We start from the raw sequence: 21458 nt of genomic DNA on the forward strand, positions 1-21458 counted from the left end.
TTTTGTTTTTATCTGACGGTTGGACGTCACCGACTACGAGATTCTTACGCGATCGACGGGTGTAACTTTATTTATTCTCACTCTGAGCATTTCCCCTCTCATTTCCTAAATTTCTACAGAGCAAGCTTCGTTAGGGATTTCAAATCCAACGATAATCGATATGGCGTTGGAGAAAGCTAAAGAGATTGTGTCTTCCAATCCCGTTGCCGTCTTCAGGTATCTCTCTCTCGATCTTCGTTTTTCTCCTTACGAATTTATATGCTTTCTATCGGTTTTGCTGATCGGAAATCGATGCTGTTGTTGTTTCGAATGACAGCAAGAGTTACTGTCCATTCTGCGTCGATGTGAAGAAACTATTAACTGAAGTGGGAGCCAGTTTCAAGGCTGTCGAATTGGATAGAGAGAGTGCGTAGTCTATTTCTTCTTTTTCTACTCTTTGCGTTCAATCTCGTAACCTCGTCTCGGATGCATGTCATCGAATTGTTTTCCATCTGTTTGGTTATCGGTGAATCTGTGGCTGTATTTTCTGTATTCTGTATTCTGTGTTCTGATGCTGCCGAAATTGATGGAGTCTTTATTGGTTTTATATTATGCATTCCGATTCTCTTTATTCATTGATGTACTCGGATTCAGGTGCTATTTTCCCGTCATTTCTAGGGATTCGGATTTTGTAATTTCACTAGTTCGTGTCGTGAGTGCTGTTTATGGACTGTAAGTTTAGGGAGAGACCTATCTTTCGATGCATGTTCTAGCTCTAATTGTTTAAGATAAGAAAAACTTCCGAAAGGAGAACTGAAAGCTTAGGACACAACATAGCGTTCAATGGATTTAGTTTGAAAGATGGATACTGGAAAGGAGTCCGGGGACGGTGACAGGGTAGGACAAGTAGGGACACACATTACATGTTTGATGACATGCACAGTTCAACAGGACATTTGATTGAAACCTGTCTATGCAAAATACAGTCTGTTGTTTTTTCTTTTGGCAGAAAAAACGCAAATATTTGATTAATTTCAACTGGACCGTCCTAATCATTTGGATTTCTTAAATGTGACTCATCTTGTAATGTAAGATTGGGTTATTGGATCTCATTTCCTTGAGTTTCCGACCCTTTCAGCCTGAGCAGTGAGCAGGATGAGTGCAATTCTGAGACGATCATCAATTTTATTTGCTTTAGAAGCTTTCTAGAGGATTCATAGTGTGCAATTTAACGATTGGTTAAACTGAATTTGAAGGTGATGGAAGCGAAATACAAGCTGCACTTGCTCAGTGGACTGGACAACGGACTGTACCCAATGTCTTCATTGGTGGGAAGCACATTGGTGGCTGTGATGGTAATTGTTTACTACCCTCTCAACTTGAACAACGGTTATTGCACATTTTTGCCTTGTCACTCTCTGTTTCCATGTCCGAGAGTATTAAATGTTAATAATATATATCGAAGAACGAATATATTCTAATGTATTAGTTTAAGCTTTTGAAATTAGTGGTCATTTAGCTTACCATCCAAATAGAGTCTTAAATTGAACTCTGTCATTTGTCACGTTATTCAAACGCACACACGGTAGCGGAAGGGTTAAGAATGAACACACACACACACACATATAAAAGATTAAAAACATCATAACCTTGTTAGTTTAAGCTTTTAGATTTAGGGGTGATTTAACTATAATTATATGTATATATTTTTTGGTTTCCTTTACCAAGAATCTCTTTTGGTTGCTTCGCAGCAACAGTAGCACTTCATAAGAAAGGGGGGCTGGTTCCTATGCTGGCCGAAGCAGGAGCAGTTGCCAAAGTTTCTGCTTAGGATTCAGAGTTATGTTAATAAATGGTGCAGTTAGATTAATAAACGTTCTGCGTGTGGTTTTCTGGATGTTCTGTTGGCATTTCTACGAACAAAAATGCTCTTGAAATTGTAACTTTAGTTATAATTGGAAGGAACTTGTGCTTCCTTTGCTTCTATGATAAATCAAAATGTTCAGGGTCTCCTATGCCTGATTTCTTTCTTCATTCTTTTTTATGCATTAAAAAAGACAAAAGAAGAAGAATTGGGTATTTTGAAAAGTAACTAAAGTAGGTGGTTTGCGAAATTGTGCTTGAGAAATACCATTATGGACATAGTTTTTCATATTGTGCTTGGTAAGTACTCGTTCATGGTCGAGTGAAATTCTTATATTTTCTGGGTTATTGTCTCGTGGCTACCCACATTACTCAGTGGTTCAATATATATATATATATTTTTAAATCTCATTTAGCATTTAATTTCCTTTGTAGTAAGCTAATTCATGCTCTAATATAGAATACCTTTTTTCTTTCTGCTGTTAATTCCTTTTTTCTGGTAGGTTTGATATGTATTTTAAATACATGCCCTAGTTTAAATAGTTTCTTATTTGATATTATTACCTTGAAAGTTTCATTATTTTTTATTTATTTTAAAATTACACCATTTCTGAAATTTGCCCTTCTTTTGGTTGTATATGACTTTGTTTTTTTTTTTTCTCTGCCTCCCCTGGGTATATATGTATATATTCTTTTGAGGAAAGTAACGCAAAATAATTTAAACTGTTTTTTACATGCAAATACACTATATATATTGGATGATTATCTTTATTCTATGTCTATATTATTCATATAGAATTCTCCACAACATTTGGAGGATTCTTGGGCCCTGCTTTTTAACTCTCTAATATTAAAAAATGAGCAAGAATTGTCGACGTCAACTCTGTAATATTAGATAACTGAGTAAGAAATGGTTGAGGTCTTGATGAAAATATCGGTGAAAAATATAATGATAAACATTTCAATTTTTTTAAATAAGTAAAAAATCATTGTTATATCTATGTTAGAGAGATATTATTTTGTCAACTTTTTTACAAATAAAAATATTGATGAAATTTAATACCCTAAATAATTAGGCGGAGACAAAGATGAAATATTGGCCATAGATTCAACTTGTCCTGCCGTGCTATGCTCCAATATCAAAACAAACTTTATAGGTGTCTTTGTTGTTGCATTGATTCCACAATTTCCAGATACTTCCCTATCAACCACTACAATCGTGCAACGTGTCCCGTTAAAAAACCAACCAAAAAAAAAATAAAAATCGTGAAACATGTTTATAGAATCTGTACACGTGAAATATAAAAGAAAAAAAAAACAGTTTAAAATTTTTTTTTTCTTTTTAGTTGAGCAATGTAGATGATATATGTCAGTTGGCAAACAAGTTTAAACTCAATCATTCTTGATCTTAGACCCCAAAACTTATTATTACTCTCATAAAATTTTGAAGTTAAGAAGTTAAGGTTAAATTACAAATTTGGTGGCTTGAAATATTACTAGGTTTACAAATAGTGCGCACCAATAAAAGTATATTTAGCATGAAATCTTTTGTGAAAAAATGAGAGTATTATGGCATGAATTATTATGTGAAATTAAAAGTAAATTCGTGAGAGTTATATATTCTCCATGCGAATTAAATCTCATCAACCACATTTTTCATTGCTCTTAAAAAATGTTAAAACAAAATTAGATTTATCTCGAAGATTAGAAATAAATAATGTTCTAAAAATATCCTATAAATATTTACAAGAGAAATATTTTCTAGGTAAGGTTTAGGAAGGGTGTAGAAATGCATTTTTTTTACTTAGGGTTTAAGAATGTCTTGCCTATAAATAGGAGTTACGTAAGCTACAAAGGTCAGAGAGCCGTCTACAGTGTATATGCCACGCAATTTATAATTTACTTATCACAAGTAAAATCATAGAATTCAAATTAAAATTAAACTGAAACTATAAAAATTAAATTAAAATTTGTAAAATGATAAGGTAGATTAAATCATATAAAAACTGGACACAAACTATATAAAAAATTAATGAAAATTTCATACTTATTTATTTTTTTCGAAATATTCATCACATTTTAAATCTCAAACCATGGTTACATTCAAGGCTGTTAGAAAAACCTACGAGAAGGAGAACCTTATGACCAAATTCAGTAAGAATAAATAAAAATAAAATGTCAAAAAGGTCATTTCGATAAATTAAATTGTCCTCCAAGATGAGGTGTCCGTGTATGGATGGGTGGTCCCACCGTGGGCCTCTGCCACACACTAACCAGAAAATAATGGCGCCAAACCCAAAGCACTTCACTCCACACCCAGCTTTCCCCCAGAGCACTTCCATCCATTCATTTCAATTCTTCCGACTCCCCACCGCCGTACGATCTCCCTCCTCCGCCGTCGTTCCCGGCGGCCCTAGCCAGTTCCACGTGAAATGCATGTTTCCACGTGAAAGCGACGTCGTTTCCCGACTCCATCATTTCTTCTTCTTCTTCTTCTTCTTCGTCTTCTTCATTCTACTCACTCTCTCTCTCCGCCTTCGAAAGATGCAGAGCGCCGTATTGGGTCTGGCCCTCTCTTTCTCTCCTGTTAATTCTTCCGCTGCTTCTTCTAATTCTCCCTCGCCTCTTCTCCCATCCCGCAGCCGGAACCCTAATTTCCCTCACTTAATTTCCTCCCACATTCCCAGCTTCTGTTCCATCTCATGGCGCCGCTCCTTGGCCTCCTCCGCCTCTTCTTCCAGATTCACTCCCAGGCTCCACAATCTCTCCGGCCTCTTCGCCGCTTCCCTGCCGGAGAGCGCCGGCGACGCCGTCGAATCCGTTGATTTCATTAACAATCTCCGCCTCGGCGCAATGTTTGGAGTTTGGTACCTCTTGAACATCTACTACAACATTTTCAACAAACAGGTCCCCTCCCGATTCCCTTTCTTCTCTTTTTTTTTTCCTTCTGCTGATTCGATTTGATTTGATTTTCAAATTTTGATGGCGGTTTACTCAGTCAGAATCAGATCCAGTTTCGAGAAACTTGTTGTTTGGCTTCCTAGAATGTAGGGGAGAGAAAATAAATGCTTTTTTTTTTTTCCCTTTTCTTTTTCAACGGAAACCGTTACGGGGTCAGCATGCCCGTTGCGGTTTCCTCCAATAATATTTTTGTTCCGTTTCTGTGGGTATTTCTGTCAATCACCCCATAAATAATTAACACTGATGATGGATGGGCCTTCTTCCACCGTCGATTTGATATATATATATTTTTTCATTTAAAATGTTTATTATTAGAAAAATAATCTCTCTATATTTTCCAACAAACTAATTTGTCCTCGCCCATTTTCTTCTTTAGAAGTTAGAAGTTCGAAGATCTTTATTTATTTTTTTAAAACAGAGGAAGTATCTTCTTTTAAACAGGTACTCATCAAAGTTTTTTTTTTTTTTAATTAAAAAATCATGAGGGGTCTACCGACGTAAAACAATTTCGGGGGAAACGAGGAAAAGAGATAAATAAACTATTTATGACCATATCGTACAAACTACACATGAAGTAAAGAAATTGACATGGCACTCACTTTTTTTCTATTGTAAAAACTGAAGTCTGGAAAAATTTTGGACTCCACCGTTGGCCAAGTTAAAAATTGAGTCAATTGGGCAAGTTTGCCTTGTCTAATCGGGTCAGTTTTTTTCATTGCTTTGTTGCATCTTGGATCTCTGATTCTCTTTGACGTAACTTTGTACACTTTATCTATTTGAGAAAACAATGGCGACAAGCTGAAAACAATTGCTACTTGTAAGACTGAATATTTTGATTATAACCAATGAACTTTTACTAAAAAATTAACAGTAGAATCCAATTCCTTTTAATCATTAGAAGTTTGCCCCTTGCTCCTTTTATTTTCTACAACAAGTGGTGGTGTGGGTTTCGAACTCACTGTCAGTACAATTATTAGAAGTTTGTTGGTGCAATAATGTAATTTTTGGTGATTTATTCCATTTATCATGGATTTAGCTAAGATTAGTATTATTAAAATATGAAATTAAAAACAGAAGAATTTCTTTGCATTGATTTTGCATTCAATTATAATTTGCAGGTTCTGAAAGCGTTTCCCTTTCCAACTACGGTCACAGCTTTTCAGTTAGGCTGTGGGACAGTAATAGTAAGCTTAATGTGGGCCCTTAATTTTCATCCCAGGCCCAAGATCAAGCGCTCCCAGGTATTACCTTTAATACCCTTTCTAATAAGCTTGCTGATTATATATTTTTTCTAACATAATCCCTTTTGAAGGTCCAAATACTCTTTGTTCGCTCTCGAACGTTGATTTTGATCCTATAATTTTTGTTCCATGTAATTTTAAAATATTCGTTTTGGTCTTGTATTTTTTTATCACTCTGTTACATTCATTCTTATTTGTACCTCATTTAGTTCGAGTATTTTAACATAATATTTCACTCATTTAATTTCTTGAAATATAACCATAAATTTGTATATAAGGATCAAACTTTGTATGTATTAAGCTTTCGGCCATTCTTCCGCTGGCCATAGCGCACACGATGGGAAACATACTGACCAATGTGAGTCTTGGAAGAGTTGCGGTTTCGTTCACTCACACCATCAAAGCAATGGAGCCATTCTTCACTGTCCTTCTCTCTTTTCTCTTTTTGGCTGAGGTATCTCTACTTCAAACTTCAATTTTTACTTTTCTTTACTCTATCATTGTCCAATAGCTTAAACTTGTAAAAGTTTTATTGGTTTCATAAATCCTTCCTCTGTTTCGATTGATGAACTATCTGATTCTGAAATAGCTTCTATTATTCTGGAAAATGAACTATGAAAAAACAGGTTGAGATTGGTGATTAAACTAATCAAATACATTAGTGTAGAATCTGTCCCTAAGTTGTTTGATTTCTCTGCTGTATCCATACGCAGAGGCCCTCTTTCTGGGTTGTTCTTTCTCTCGTACCGGTTGTAGGAGGAGTGGCACTCGCATCTTTCACTGAAGCCTCATTTAATTGGTAAGATCACACACCTGACTTCACTTGATTTGATTTGACTGCAATCAATCCAAAAGATCAAGAATACCGATTCGAAAAGCCTCTCATTTTGGGCTACAATATCATCAAATTTTGGTTACAGGATTGGTTTCAGCAGTGCCATGGCTTCAAATCTTACAAATCAATCACGTAATATCTTCAGCAAAAAGTTCATGGTTCACAAAGAGGTACCACTTTTCTATACCGTTCTTCTACATACAACTAAAAACGAAATCGTTATAAGAAAAAGTTCAACTGTTTCTGTGGTCCAGGCATTGGACAATATCAACCTCTTCTCTGTGATTACTATCATTTCGTTCATCCTTCTGGTTCCCACGGCCCTTGTCCTTGAAGGCACTAAGTTATCTCCTTCATACCTGCAATTAGCTGTAAGTGAAATCTACATTAAAAACTAAATTAAGAGTAAAAGCTTTTGATTTACAAGATTGGTACTGATGGGGAGCTGTCTCTAATTAATCTTGTTCATTTCAGGCAAATCAAGGGTTGAATGTAAGAGAGCTATTCACTAGGTTGCTTCTATCTGGTATCTGTTTCCATAGTTATCAGCAGGTCAGTAAATAAATTTTTACATGGAAAATGAAAAGTCATTTCAAATATAGCATTCTCTTGAGATACCAGTATCAAATTGGTGACTTACTTAGATATTGATTAAATTAATCATAGTAATGGTAATTGTCAGTGATTGGTGCATGCTCTGCTTTCCATTTCCCTCTTTACAGTTACCATATCTTGCAAAATTTACCCTTGGGAGTTAGAAATGGCTTCAAATTCAAACATTCATGGTTATTTTTGGGCAGGTTTCTTATTCAATACTACAAGTAATTTCACCAGTCACCCATGCAGTAGGAAATTCTCTGAAGCGTGTGGTGGTTATAGTCTCCTCAGTTATTTTCTTCCAAACAGCTGTCTCACCTCTAAACGCCCTAGGTATATTTCTCATTCCTTTTTACTTTTTACCAGCGGAGAATAAAGTTTTAAATGTGATCTGGATGAAAATGCTGAAGTCTCAATTCTATAGAAATATTCATAAAATATCAATGTTGATAGATATTTCTAGAAAAATTATGAAAATTAACAAGTTCATAACAAAATTATAAATCAACACATAAGGTTAAAAATTATTAATATTAATATTATATCTATATTATTGATAGTTTATTATATATTTTATCAATTTTTATGTGATACTGTAGAAAACTTGATTGCTAAGATTAATTTAACTTAGGCTTGGAAATCCAATGTTCACATTTTGTTTTTGGTCTTTTAAAACAAAAAATAATTTCTCCAATTTTTTACAGAAGTTTTAGAAAAAAGAAACACAAAAAAATTCTATCGGGTGAATTCTTTGTCCTTGAAACATTAAGTTGAATTGAAACTTTTAAAACATGTTTATAGATCAAGAACGTTTAGTATAATTTAGCTTATAGTCATTAATTATTCAATTTTTGAAGTATAAACTGATTCAAACGTGTTAGTGTTTCGAAATTAGCTTATGCTTGTGGCGATATTTGGTTGCAGGAACTGCCATAGCGCTTGTGGGAGTTTTCTTATATTCAAGAGCAAAGCGTATTAAGCCCAAGTTGAAGGCAGTATAAATTGTTGTATGATGAAAGAGAACTAACAAAAAGAATACAACATACATAAAAATTAGTGTTATTTCTAGTTTAAGGGTTTTGTTTTGTGCCAATAAACTAGGGATCTTTTATTTTTTAGTTTTTTTATTGGCTTTTTATGGTTCAAACTAGTAATAAAGAATTAGATAAAGACAATTATCATCATCTCAAAGGTTGATGGTTCGATCTTCCAACCTGCCATTGTTTAACTCAGGAAAAAAAATAAGAAAGAGTAAAGTAATTTAAAGATTGTTTGGTGGTCAAAATATTTTTACCAATTTTGGAAGAAAAAGATGTTGAATCTCGGCTTTAATATTCTTACCAACTTTCTATAAATTTTGTGACTTTAATTTTGCATTTTTTATTTGAACATTGAAAACATCAATCAGTTAGCAAAAATGGCAATCGGTTAATAGCAATTTATTTTAGCTAAATGGGAAATTCATCTCGAGAAACCTCGAAATTAGAGAAATACTCAAAAAAAAAATTGCAAATACAATGTTGTAAGTGGATAAAATATTTTTTATTATAAAAAAAGTTTATGATTCGATTCTGAATTCTAAAAAAACAACATCCCGAAAATCAGAATAAAATTTATCAAACACTGTAATCTATTTACCACAACTATTTTGACGGGAACAACGATCTCAAACTAAGTCTAAAATTATTTAAGGCAAAAAAAAAATATATATATATATACACACATAAAATGGTTAGAAACAAGTTAAAATTAATTATTAAATACAATTTATGACAAAAGAAAAAAAACCACTTTTGAGCCCGTGTAAAAATATAAGAAAAATGTTCATTAAAAAATTTAAAGACCAAACTCTTTTTTCTTAGAACAAGTATTCGAACCGCATGCGTGACTAATTTCACTAATAGACGTCTGATTCTATAATATTTAGTATAAAAAAATACATAAAAATTAATTCTTAAAGTAGATTATCATCCTAAAACCAAACTTATAAATTTATCTCAACATACGTATAAGTATATTATATTTATCTCAACTACATTTAAATCAACTATTTCAAAACTAAAAAAGCTCTTTTGTTTAAAATCGTACTATAAGAAAAATAAAAGAAAAGAGATATAGTGGTAGATTTGCAATAACACGAAATTAGTCAATGGATGAATAATTTGAAAGATCAAATTAGTTGAAAAAAAAAACAAATTTTACATACCAAATATAGGCTGGGCTGGTTTTGATCTCCTGCTGTTTAGTTTTCATCCTTCTCCAATTTCATCTTCTTCAGAAGCAAAGCAGCAACAAAAAAAAAAAAAAGAAAAAGGAAAAATCCACAACAAAATTAATTAAACATCATATATTATGATAATCATCCTGCGAATGCGAAACCATTTTTAGAAATTAAGCTCGAAACTTTCATCGAAAATTAAATCCTAAAAATAAAGTTTCCTAATCCCATTTGTTTTAGGCCTAATTATTCTTTGATATATAAAATTAAAATGTATATTTATTTAATCAAAGATTTCCCTGGCAGATTAGGTCCAGCAGATCCATCTCCGATTTCATCTGATCGCTCTGCATCAGATTCAAGCTCTCCATCTCCAAATCCATGTTGCTCTCCGACCCGGATCCGGACCCGGACCCGAACCCGAAACCGAAGCAGAACCCATCGGCGGCGGCGGGGGTGCTGTCGACCAGCTGGGGGAGAGAGTCGGAAATTTGTTGGCGGTCTCCGACGGCGGCGGCGGTGACGGTCTTGATGTAGTTTTGGAGGATGGAGGCGGTGGAAGCGGCGGAATCGTCGGAATTATCTAATTTGCCTTTGAGTTTTTTGGAGTTCTGGCGGCGTTTGGTGGCGTTCCAGTGGTTTTTTATGGTGTTTTCGGTCCGTCCGGGCAGCCGGCGGGCAATCTCGGCCCATTTGTTTCCGATATCTTTGTGGGCTTCTATTAGTATTCTGTCTTCTTCTTCACTCCATGCGTCTTTCTGCACCCACCATCACAATTAATTACCATAATATCCCAATAATCTAGTGCACAAATATTGTTAAACCAAAGTTTCAATTACCATCACATTATACATTTGATGCCATATTTGCCATGAATTAACATTATTAATTAAAATTGCTCCCTAACATGGTGTGTATATATATTGTTTGTATGTCACATAGTATACTAATTGTGACCCAAATGTTTAAAAAACCCAAATTAATCTAATAACTATATGTCATGTCGATGAGGGCTATTGAAGCGTGGATAAGCTTAGAGATGGTAAAGTTTATGATCTAAATAGATAAAATTAGCTGATTTTAGCATAGCTCAACTAGTTTAGATAAGATGTTCGAACCTCTACATCGATCCCACATAGTTGAACTCAGGGAAAAAATGCTAAGATGCTATAATTTTATAAGTTAGTTTTTCACCTTTCAAGAAAGCCTATAACAAAACAAGTTTTGAAAATACTTTTTACAAACCCTACAACAAAATAAAAGAATACCTAATTGAAAATAATTTTTTTAACTTAATTTTTAGAAATAGAAACAAAAAATGAAATCGTTATCGAGCAGACCTTAATATTTAGAAACTATAAATTGAAAAATATACAAAATAATAGGATGGTAATGAGTAATGAGACTAGGTTTAGGTCTTAAACTTTTTGGTTTTTTCCCCTTTCAAAAATTAAGTTGTTTTTCAGCTTCTTTAAAACATTTTTCATTCTTGTACTTGTAAATTTCAGAAGGGAAAAAAAATTAAAACTAAAAAACTATATATTTTTTTAGATTTTTAAATTTGACTAAAATTTTGACAGCATTTTAACAAAAAAAAAAAAAAAGAAGAAGGTTACGCGAGAATAAACCTTTTTTTTTCAGTAAAGTGTGAGAACGAACATATTTTTCAAAACTACAACAAAATTATGAATGCCAAAAGCCAACTTTTCCTCTTTTGTTTTTTTTAATTAGTACACCAACTTTTCCTCATTAATAACCATTTGATCCTCCATTTGCAGCAATTAACTAATGAAAGATGTCTCAAATGACTGTTACACAAAAATAGCTAAAATAAGGTAAACATTTGTGAGGGAAATTAATTACATATAACACTTGGGCTTTGACATCAAAACATAACTAATTGGCTAATTTTCATCAAAACTAAATAAACCAAATAAAACTCACACAGTGATCCATGTACAAAATGGGAAAAAACAATGACTCAATCACAAAAATATTTTCTTTCATTGGAAAAAAAATGAAGAAAATCAATGAGAATGAAATTTTATGATTAATAACCTAAGAAAAGCTCTAATTATATCTTTCACTTTGTCCATGAGTTGTCAACTAGAAATAGACAAATGGTAGACATGGCAAGTGTTTAAAACTCCATAAAAATATGTTAGAAAAAAAGATTGTAACAAAGACCAAAACGTCACGTCATATCTCGAAACATCGTGCGACACGCGTCGAAATAGCGAATCATTCATTCTGATAATTAAATGATATGCTATAAATTGCATGTTGGCATATATGCAAAATGTATGGTATGCCGGTATAAATAACACATGTTATGTATGATATGACATAACTATGCATATATCAAAAAACGACCACCGTACTGTCACCAGCATCTTCCAATATCTATATGTACGCATGTATGTATGGTATATGATATATGGATAATAATTATGTATGATGGAGAGAGAAAAAAAAAGAAGGAAGAGAGAGAAAAAAAAACCCTAATGTCTGGCCTCAGATGGTTGTGCCATCTCTCTCTACACTGCTTCCCAACTCTTCCTTCCAGCATTTTTGCAATTTGTGACCATTTTTTGATGCCATATTGATCGACCAACTGAACCAACAATCTGAAAAAACACAAAGAAATCATCAAAAAAAAAAAAAAAAAACCTAATTCAAGAACAAAGAAACTATGAAACTAGATAAAATTAAGGTTAATTGTAATTGTACCTGTCTTCTTGAGGAGTCCACTGTCCTTTAATTATGTTTGGAAGCTTCTTTGGGGGCTTGTTTTCCTTTCTTATCTGAAGAACTCTTTTTTTCTTCTTGTTCTGATCATTAAACCCAGAACTGTCTGCTGTAATACAAGAGGCCTCATGATCAAGAAACATAGAGGCTGATCCCAAGGCTGCTTGATGAATAATACTATTATTATTATTACTGTTTGGCAGCTGAGAAATTTGAGGCAAAAAGTTTCCGGGAAAATTTGTCCAAACAGCCCCAGAACCCAGAAGGCCATGCATGAACTTGGCCCCATTTTCAAAGGTGTGATCTTTGGAGAATTCATTTCCCAAAAAATTGGGTTGAAAATTTGGATCAAAATTACAGCTTTGAGATGATGCAGGCATATTCATCCCAGAAATAAGGCTCTGTAAGGACCCATCAATTGAAAAATTATGATGCTGGGGATTGATTGAATCAGATCCATTGATGGGGAAGTGATGAAGATATTGATGGTTCTGATGATGATGATCATAATGGTGAACCTGCAAACTGTGGAACAAACCCTTGGAGGAGGATGATGAGGGTAACTCCATGCCCAAAAACTCGCCCCCATCATCACCGCCACCGCTGTCAACATCGATGTCGAGCTTCAGCTTCGAGTCCGTCTTATCAGAGAAGAAGCTTGAAAGGAGGGGGAGATCATCTTTGAAGTTGGAATCAAACTCCATGGGAGAAGAGGAGGAAGAAAAATCAGAGAGCTTCAAACCAAAGCTAGCTCAAGAGAAAAAAAAGAAAGGAAAAAAAAAACATAGGCTGTTTTTTTCTTGTTTTTAATAAAAATGTCTGTCTTGTAATATTGTTACAGGGTTTTATTAGTGAGGAAAGGCAAAGGTAGTGGACCCCATCAGATCTAAAGCCGTTGGTTAATCTTTGATCCAACGGTTGATATTGCTTGTTGATTATGACTGTTGAGCTCCCCTCTCTTGGGTATTTTTAAGGAAGAAGGATTAACAGGAAAAAGAGAAAGAAAAGGGGAAAAAAAGAGAAATTAAAGAATAATATGTAAATAATTCATCATTAGGTCGTTATAAAGTCTTGTATTTTAGGAAAATTTCTGGGACATGCATGTTGAAGGAGACGTGGAAGACATTGTTATGTTCTTCGTTAATTTTCATGTTAACAAAATAAAAAAATTTAAAAAAAAAACTATATACTTGTTTTTTTTAATTAATTTATTTAATCACAGGTTTGATAATGATCAGACGGTGGGGAGACACTTGAGGCAGATGTGTATATGGTACAATGGATTGTACTGAGAAACTTTTGTTTTAATTAATTAATTGCTTGTATAAATCAATGCCTTTTATTTTCCATTTATTCTTTGTATTAATTAATACCAAGTAATTAAAGGAGGCAGAAATCCCAACCCTGATTTTAATCAGTTTTTTTTTCTTTGAATTATTATTGTTTTGGTTTTACTTGACTGAAATTTAACTTAGAGCTGCTGGATATTCAAGAAAAATTAGGATTTATTTTCATAAATGAGTTGTTATATTGTATCTCGTTTATGAAGTACTTTGTGGTGTTTCTTTTGCTATTTCTCTACCTTAGTTGCGTTGTTGACTTTTTTATTGGTATTTTTGTCGTCTTATTTAGTAGATTTTTTTTTTTCTATTTATACCTTAATTTCAAGTTGTGAGATCTATATTTTCTTTGCAATCTACTTAACTTAAATATATATATATATATATATATATATATATATCTCTCGTCAAAAGAACAAAAGCCAGGGACAAGTGCTTGAGACCTTGAGATACAACTTATCTAAGGTCTCAAATTCGAGTCTTGTACAACTAGTGTTGCTCAACCAGGCAACGAATCGTGATATAGGATCTACTAGCGTAAGCCACACGACATCAATTTTTTAGAAAATAAAAAAAAAATCAGTTCAAATGATTATTGAGAAAAAAAAATCATTCGAGATTAGGGTTTTGTATTTTCCTATTGAACCATATATACACATGTAATGTGATTGAAACATAATAACAGAGAATCAAACATATAATTTCAAGAAAATCATATAATTGGTTGAGGAAGGAGAAGCTGGTAAATGGCCAAGAGCTCCTCAATTTCCATTTCCATTTCTAATTTGGTCTCAAGTACTGAAAAGTAACAAATTAGGGTTTTTGAAATATTATATAATATCTGCATTTTGCTAAAACTTCCAACAAAAAACCCTCATTTTGGTAACTGATCCTTTAAAATGGTTCTTTATTAAATATTGGAACCCCATTCAACATCTCTCTCTCTCTAAATTCATTACAAAATTAATTAAGTTTTGCCTAAATTTTGCTGGGTTTTAAGTTTGCATTATATAATTAATTAATTAAGATAAATTAACTATATTTCAGAATATTCTTCTTTTTCTCTGTGGTTTTTAAGGAGAGTCTTAAATATTAGCGTTCAATGAAAAAAAAGCTTTCATTTTTTTAGTACAAAGAAATAGGCCTTAATTGAGTTTATTTTTAAAACTCAAATTGAAAGTTTATCTCCCATCTAATTTACTTTTCTGCTTGTTTTCCAGTAGCTATAGCCAAGTTAATTAAAGTTATTTTGGTTGGTATTCAAATATTCGATATTTTAATCAATGGTATATATTTTAACTAGTTAAGTTAGGAACTTCTTTTCAAAAAAAGAAAGAAAGAAAGAAAAAAGAAAATTGTCTTTAATAAATATCACAAATTTTCAACATTTTAAAAGTTTAATTTCACCCATAATGTACAAACATTTTTAATTAGTCATCTTATTTTTATTTCTGTTCGATGAGAAATTCAAATAAGAGAAAACTCGAATTAATGAACTTATATATTTGTTTGTGTATGTAGTGTACAATCTCATAATCCTCTGATTAATTCTCTCAGATGCAAACTTTAATTCAAGAGTTGTGAGTTTGTTCTTGAATCAATAGTTGATGCCTTCAGCTTCTTGCTTGTCAAAGGATATTCTTTGAAGTCTTTGATTTTAAGTTTTGTTGAAGACTTCAACTTGATGAAGTTATTTGGCTTGTAGTTTGATGAAGACTTTGTGAAGTTATCGGCTTTGAGCTTATTGGAGAATCTTTGAATTCTTCGGGCTTTACGCTCGAGAAATTCTTCAGCTTTACAGTTTGTTGAAGTTCTTCGGCTTGTAACTTGTGAAACTCTTCAGTTTTGCAGCTAGTGAAGTTCTTCGGCTTTGCAGTTTGTTGTAGTTATTCGGCTTGTAGCATGTGAAGTTCTTCGGATTTGCAGCTTGTTAAAGTTCTTCAACTTTATAGCTTGTGAAGTTCTTCGACTTTGCAGTCTGTTGAAGTTCTTTGGCTTTGCAGCTTGTTAAAGTGCAGTTTGTAACTTGTGAAGTTCTTTGGCTTTGAAGCTTGATGAAGAATTTGCAGCTTGATGGAGCTTTTGACTTCGAGTCTTGTTGTTGGGCAAAGAGTTCTTCAGTAAGTTACTTGACGAAGAGAAGTAGTTTTCAAGTTTTTAATTCTTCAAGTCTTGGCTTTCCCTTACTCCGAATGATAGTAGACGATTTTGAATAATCCAAGGGCTCTAAATCTCCAATTCTTCTAACTTCGGCTCAATGTCTCAAATGTGAGGTGACTCCCTCTATTTATAGAGTTTTGGTGGATCATATATATGGGTCTTGGACTTAATGGGCCATGAGCTTGGGCTCAATCTTTTTATGGTTTGGTCCAATTAGTTGATTCATCGGACGGTCAAAAGAGAGACACGTGATATAATTTGATTTATTAATTTTAAAATTAATTTAGGACATATGTAATTTTATGATTGGTCATAAATATAATCTTAAATTGTGACGTGACATTTAGTCGTAATTGGCCGAAATTTCTCATTCAACAACTTAAATAATATATATGATAGTTATCCAAACCTTTGACATTTTAGTCAATAATATATGTCTTAACCGATTAGCTATATTCGGATTAGCAACATTTTTGTAGACAAGACTGTACCACGTCTTAAAATGATAAAACAATAAATAATATCATCTTGCTGACTTCATATTTATAAATTGAATTTCCAGTTAAAAATTTGTTCAACTATATTTATAAATATATTTAAATATAGTTGAACAAAAAGATGAGTTTATTAATATAAAGTAATAAACTCTTAAGCTAAAATACTCACAAAATAATATAAATATATAAAACAATTAATTCAAAAGAAAAAAACGTAGTGATGTCCATTCAACGAAAACCGGCGACGTATGTATCCGTCAAAGATGAGATACGAGTGAAGTTGTTTAATACGAATATCATAATTATGGTGTTTAATAAAAATTAGGATGAGATGTGAAGGGAAGTAATAACAAAATAATAATAATAAAAAAAAACCGGATGCGTCTCTCTAAGAGACGCATCTAGTCGGTCCGTCAGGTCTCCTTACGCCGTCAAGGTCTCGTTATGTCGTTCCGTTACGCCGTCCGACGGAGTACTGAATGCGTCTCTTCAAAAGACGCATTCGTATAAAACTAACCAAATGCATCTTTTCAACAGACGCAACACCCTAAAAACCTAAATATTTCAACCCCACCCGTTTTTCTCAATTAAGTTCCAAAATGTCTTTATTTTTTCAAAAAACCCCGGGCCCTTGGTTTAAAGAAAAATAATGCAAAAAAATAATTTTTCCAATTTTACCCTCCGGATATAATATTATACCGAAAGTTGATTAACAGAACACCTGAATAAAAGGGGAAAAGAAAAATCGTGGCTTAAAACAGACCGCGGTAAACTTTGTTTGCCCCTCCCGGCCCCTCCCCCGATTCAGAGCTTTCCACAGCGCGACCTTTCTGCGCCATTCTCCAACTCCGGTATTCTTCCCGCTCTCTATTGATTTCTGCATATTTTCTTTCGATTGATGCCTTCAGTTTTCTAATCGCTCGTGAAATCTGTTAGAATATTTGATGTTCTTGCGATTTGAGGTTTTGACGGGATTAATCGCTCCTTTTCTTCGTCATATTTGGAAATTGAATTTATATCCTTGCCTGGGAAGGGAAATCGTACGGGATTTGTGGCTCGGATTTTCTTATGTTGGTAGTTTGTGACACGATCTTAGCTTAGTTTCGATTTTTGTTTGATTTGTTGCGGATGATGAGATGAGGATGGGGATCTCAACTTTGCCTTCCTGGAAAATATATATAATGTTTTAATATGATTCGTGGCGTTTTGGTTAATGTTGAACTGCTTGATTCAATCACTTTTGTGGTGATCTTGTATCTGCTCAGACTAATAGAGATAGCCGGCTAAGGCAAAGCGGAAATGGGGTTGACTTTCACCAAACTCTTCAGCAGGCTTTTCGCCAAGAAAGAGATGCGCATTTTGATGGTTGGTCTTGATGCTGCCGGAAAGACCACGATCTTGTACAAGCTCAAGCTCGGAGAAATCGTCACAACTATTCCTACAATTGGTGAGTGCTTTGATTTTGAAATATAAAATTCTGATTGCTTAGTTCGAATTATTGTTACTCTGCTTGTGAAGATGGTTCACGTGGGAACCTTCGCTCATTGGATTGATTTTTATATTTTCTCCAGTACGTAAGGCATATGTTTTCTTTTCAGTTTGGTACTTATCAGGTTTTTAATTTTGAAGTATTGGTTGTTGTTTAAGGTGCGGGATGGGACAATTTTTAGTGTTATGATATTAATTGTTTGCCTCTTGATGTATTACTTGCATTACGTTGAAGTACTCTACTAAACAATATAAGATAGATCTTAGAGTTGCTACTTTTTTTCAGGATTTAACGTGGAGACTGTGGAGTATAAGAACATCAGCTTCACCGTATGGGATGTTGGCGGTCAGGACAAAGTATGCATCTCTCTCCTCTCTTGTCGTTCCTATGTGTTTGTCAGCCTTGTTAGCTTCAGGATCAGAATATATAACTTTGGGGGTTGCTGATGAAGCGCCCCAATTTTACTAGTCCGCCGGCTTATACTGCTGTGCTGATTATAACTTGACTTCTGAAGAATAAACTTGAAAGTATTAAGTTTTTTGAAACTTTTTCATTACCAAAAGTTCAAGTTCAAGCTCATCATATAATGTTATGTCCTTTCCTTAGAGCACCACCGAAGTTTTGATATCTAGATGTGGCTGTATCTCTTACCCAACAAAATATTGAATGCACCTTTTCTTTTATGTTCTGGTTTTCTTCTGGATCACGGGTCGTAGTCTTAAATATTTGTAGATGTATTTTCTATAACCTCAAGATATCATATTGTCCTGTCAGAGGATATTCAAAGTTGGTATTCTCTTATTGCAATAGAAAATGCAATGGATATTTTACTCTTATTAGTCGATTAATTTTCTATGAATCAATACCATGCATTTCATCTAGAAGTTTCATCCTTTTATAATTGGGTCTCAGCAATGCCATTCGTTGTAAGCGAGCTCTAGAGGATCTTGATCATATTTTTTTGGAGGTGTTTATTTGATAGGAAGACTTGGTGGAGCTTTTTATCGATTTCTAGGGTGGCCTCAGTTTCAAGCAAATCTTGTCTCCCTATTAAGGAGAGGATTCAAAACAAAGGAGTCTTTTGCAAGTGGGGTTCTTAGTGATCCTATTGAATATTTGGGGTTTGTAAGGAATAGTATAATTTTTAAGGGTGTCAAGGGATCTTAAAGAAGAAGTTTTTTGGACTTTGGCATATCTTTTAATTTATCTGTGCCGGTTTGAATTACCACTTATTTTCAAATGGTATACATATTGTTCACAAATTTTCATTTTTGATTTCAAAACTTTCTTATAATTTAATCCATGACAATTTTCGCATTGAACCAACAAATGGCTGTACTTTTCAGTTCCTTTAACGCCTCCATCTGGGTTGTCGGGTCAACTATTTTGTGATATTCCTTTGTTTTTTTTTCTCTATCGATGGAGCTCTGTTATATATATGTGTATATATATATATATATATATATAAAGTTGGAGCTCTGGTGTGTGTTTGGGCCTATGTTTTTGTACGACCCTTTTGTAATCTTTCATTCTTCTTAACGAGTGTAGTTTCTTAGTAAAAAAGGTTACTGTTCATAATTGCTTGGAAATCTCAATGCTTGTGTCATGGGTCCATTATGTTATTTCAAGTGTGTCTAGCATGCTAGTCAGTGTCCTAATTGAAATTTGGGATGTCTCCATACTTTTAATTTCACATCTTTTATTCGTTTTGAGAAATTGATTTATTTCTGGACAATTTTATTTTAGATGATGGAAACTGATTTTTTTTTTTTTAATTGAATAGATTCGTCCACTTTGGAGGCATTACTTCCAGAATACTCAGGGTCTTATATTTGTTGTGGATAGCAATGACAGGGATCGTGTTGTTGAGGCAAGAGATGAGTTGCATAGAATGTTGAATGAGGTGTGGCCCTGCTCTATTTTTTTTTCATACATAGCACCTGCTTGATGTTTTGGAAGAAAACTTGTAGACTGAATGTATTTAGAATCATATCATAGGTTGTTTCTTGTTGAACAAATGATACTTACTGATCTGCTTATTTCATACTTTTTTGTCTTCATATGTACCAAATGAAAAAAATTGGATGGAAAATTGGTGATGCTATCTCAGTTTTCTTTTTCTACATATTCAACTGGCCTTCAAACCTTTTTTTTTTTGGGTTTCTAGCCTGTTATTGTTGCAGCAGTTCTCTATGTCTTGGTCCTGTAACATTTGAACATTTCAGTTTCTTTTGATTTATTCATAATTTGTTGGCGTCTCTCAACCTTAAAGATTATAGACACTGAGTTTCACAACTAATTTGGTTTCAGGATGAACTGAGAGATGCTGTACTGCTCGTATTTGCCAACAAGCAAGATCTTCCTAATGCGATGAATGCTGCTGAAATAACTGACAAGCTTGGTCTTCATTCACTCCGTCAACGCCACTGGTAAAAGATTTTTATTTTTATTTGTATATTTCTTTCATCTCCTGAAGCTATGATTAGTATTTCTGCATAAGAAACTTTTATTCATGGTTTGATTTCTTTTAATATTCCTGAACATGTGAAGCGTTAACCATGCTCATTATTATGCATAAATTGGATTAAAGAGACTGATGGGGGATTTTCCCTGAGCATGAGATGGGCCTATTTTGTTTATATGCAAAGCCAATGAGGAGACTTAGAACAGATGATATTGAGAAGTTTGTTAGTTGGCTCCATGGCCCTCTAGTTTTTGGAATTTATTTTTTGAAATTTGGCTCGTCTGCCCCTCTCAGTAACGTTATCGGCTTACTGACGAGGTATCAATAAAGCCAAATTCATTGAGTAGAGTTGATATTTTCATTTACTTAAATGTATATTGTGGAAACATTATTATATACTGTTAAGATTTAAGAACCATGGTCTATAACAACATTTGTGCTAACATGTGAAGTAACCTTTAATTTCAGGTACATCCAGAGCACTTGCGCAACATCTGGAGAGGGTCTATACGAGGGTTTAGACTGGCTTTCCAACAATATTGCTAGCAAGGTAAGCACACAAATCTATTGACACCATCTTAAAAGTCATTTTCTCACCATAATTTAGTACAAAATTTCTTCATATTTGTATTTCGGATTAATTATTTGAAGAGAGGAAACTAAATATTACTTTTAAGATCATTTATGAATTTGGTAGCCTTCCTTCTTTTACAGGCATGAGGCAGTTGAGGTTTTTGACTGTCAGACGGGACTGTGGTAAAGGTTTGGCCGATGGTGGTAGGGGGGTATAGTTCGCTTTTCTTGAGAAAAATGTCATTAGTAGCAGAACAGTTTGCCAGACTTCTATATGTACTCTCTGTTTGTATACTTGCGACTTTGTCTGAAATTATCTAACCTTGTTCTAGTTTCTTTGGGAAGTTAACAAGCTGAGGTTGTGATCATGTGTTATTTTGTTTTTGAGATCTCCTTTGTCTCTCTACTTGGGTGTAGAGTTCTATGGGAAGGACCTTGTCTGTGCCGACCTGGCTCGGCTCTGCGGGACAAAATGTTAGGCTCGCAGATTCCA

General features: G+C 33.7%; 4 protein-coding genes across 5 annotated transcripts; 3 read left to right on the forward strand and 1 right to left on the reverse strand.

Annotated features, from left to right (window-relative positions):
• The first annotated feature begins 56 nt into the window (after positions 1-56).
• Positions 57-2013, forward strand: GRXC2 (Glutaredoxin family protein). The gene is made up of 4 exons (XM_022278733.2): positions 57-216; positions 317-405; positions 1236-1334; positions 1731-2013. Exons 1-4 carry the CDS (start codon positions 161-163, stop codon positions 1808-1810), a joined length of 324 nt encoding a protein of 107 aa, XP_022134425.1. The 5' UTR covers positions 57-160; the 3' UTR covers positions 1811-2013.
• Positions 2014-4152: 2139 nt separating this feature from the next.
• On the forward strand, positions 4153-8660 carry LOC111006122 (phosphoenolpyruvate/phosphate translocator 2, chloroplastic). The gene is made up of 9 exons (XM_088123153.1): positions 4153-4749; positions 5922-6044; positions 6346-6498; positions 6758-6843; positions 6965-7049; positions 7134-7250; positions 7354-7431; positions 7680-7809; positions 8401-8660. Exons 1-9 carry the CDS (start codon positions 4279-4281, stop codon positions 8475-8477), a joined length of 1320 nt encoding a protein of 439 aa, XP_087979279.1. The 5' UTR covers positions 4153-4278; the 3' UTR covers positions 8478-8660.
• A 146-nt stretch (positions 8661-8806) lies between these two features.
• On the reverse strand, positions 8807-13234 carry MYB118 (myb domain protein 118). The gene is made up of 3 exons (XM_022278408.2): positions 12425-13234; positions 12195-12321; positions 8807-10452 (listed from the first exon to the last, which is right to left on the reverse strand). Exons 1-3 carry the CDS (start codon positions 13144-13146, stop codon positions 9982-9984), a joined length of 1320 nt encoding a protein of 439 aa, XP_022134100.1. The 5' UTR covers positions 13147-13234; the 3' UTR covers positions 8807-9981.
• A 3898-nt stretch (positions 13235-17132) lies between these two features.
• LOC111006269 (ADP-ribosylation factor 1) lies at positions 17133-21333 on the forward strand. 2 transcript variants are annotated; one of them, XM_022278097.2, is made up of 7 exons: positions 17134-17290; positions 17705-17886; positions 18214-18284; positions 19712-19831; positions 20239-20357; positions 20861-20942; positions 21107-21333. In XM_022278097.2, exons 2-7 carry the CDS (start codon positions 17739-17741, stop codon positions 21110-21112), a joined length of 546 nt encoding a protein of 181 aa, XP_022133789.1. In that variant the 5' UTR covers positions 17134-17290; positions 17705-17738; the 3' UTR covers positions 21113-21333. The 2 variants fall into 2 exon arrangements, with proteins under 2 accessions (XP_087978625.1, XP_022133789.1); XM_088122499.1 differs by having other exon boundaries at positions 17133-17290; positions 20861-21187.
• Positions 21334-21458: the final 125 nt, after the last annotated feature.

Source organism: Momordica charantia (genome assembly GCF_013281855.1).
Source record: "Momordica charantia cultivar OHB3-1 chromosome 4 unlocalized genomic scaffold, Mcharantia_2.0 BLBB01000004.1, whole genome shotgun sequence".
Classification (NCBI taxonomy): domain Eukaryota; kingdom Viridiplantae; phylum Streptophyta; class Magnoliopsida; order Cucurbitales; family Cucurbitaceae; genus Momordica; species Momordica charantia.

Excerpts from the sequence above, each read along its gene's own strand:
- GRXC2 (XM_022278733.2), top strand. The coding sequence starts at position 161 with ATGGCGTTGGAGAAAGCTAAAGAGATTGTGTCTTCCAATCCCGTTGCC. Across the intron at positions 406-1,235 it reads TGTCGAATTGGATAGAGAGA|GTGATGGAAGCGAAATACAA; the intron begins GTGCGTAGTCTA and ends CTGAATTTGAAG. Across the intron at positions 1,335-1,730 it reads GCACATTGGTGGCTGTGATG|CAACAGTAGCACTTCATAAG; the intron begins GTAATTGTTTAC and ends GTTGCTTCGCAG.
- LOC111006122 (XM_088123153.1), top strand. The coding sequence starts at position 4,279 with ATGTTTCCACGTGAAAGCGACGTCGTTTCCCGACTCCATCATTTCTTC. Across the intron at positions 6,045-6,345 it reads CCAAGATCAAGCGCTCCCAG|CTTTCGGCCATTCTTCCGCT; the intron begins GTATTACCTTTA and ends GTATGTATTAAG. Across the intron at positions 6,499-6,757 it reads CTTTTCTCTTTTTGGCTGAG|AGGCCCTCTTTCTGGGTTGT; the intron begins GTATCTCTACTT and ends ATCCATACGCAG.
- MYB118 (XM_022278408.2), bottom strand. The coding sequence starts at position 13,146 with ATGGAGTTTGATTCCAACTTCAAAGATGATCTCCCCCTCCTTTCAAGC. Across the intron at positions 12,322-12,424 it reads TGGACTCCTCAAGAAGACAG|ATTGTTGGTTCAGTTGGTCG; the intron begins GTACAATTACAA and ends GTGTTTTTTCAG. Across the intron at positions 10,453-12,194 it reads ATCTGAGGCCAGACATTAGG|AAAGACGCATGGAGTGAAGA; the intron begins GTTTTTTTTTCT and ends TGGTGGGTGCAG.
- LOC111006269 (XM_088122499.1), top strand. The coding sequence starts at position 17,739 with ATGGGGTTGACTTTCACCAAACTCTTCAGCAGGCTTTTCGCCAAGAAA. Across the intron at positions 17,887-18,213 it reads CACAACTATTCCTACAATTG|GATTTAACGTGGAGACTGTG; the intron begins GTGAGTGCTTTG and ends ACTTTTTTTCAG. Across the intron at positions 20,358-20,860 it reads TCACTCCGTCAACGCCACTG|GTACATCCAGAGCACTTGCG; the intron begins GTAAAAGATTTT and ends CTTTAATTTCAG.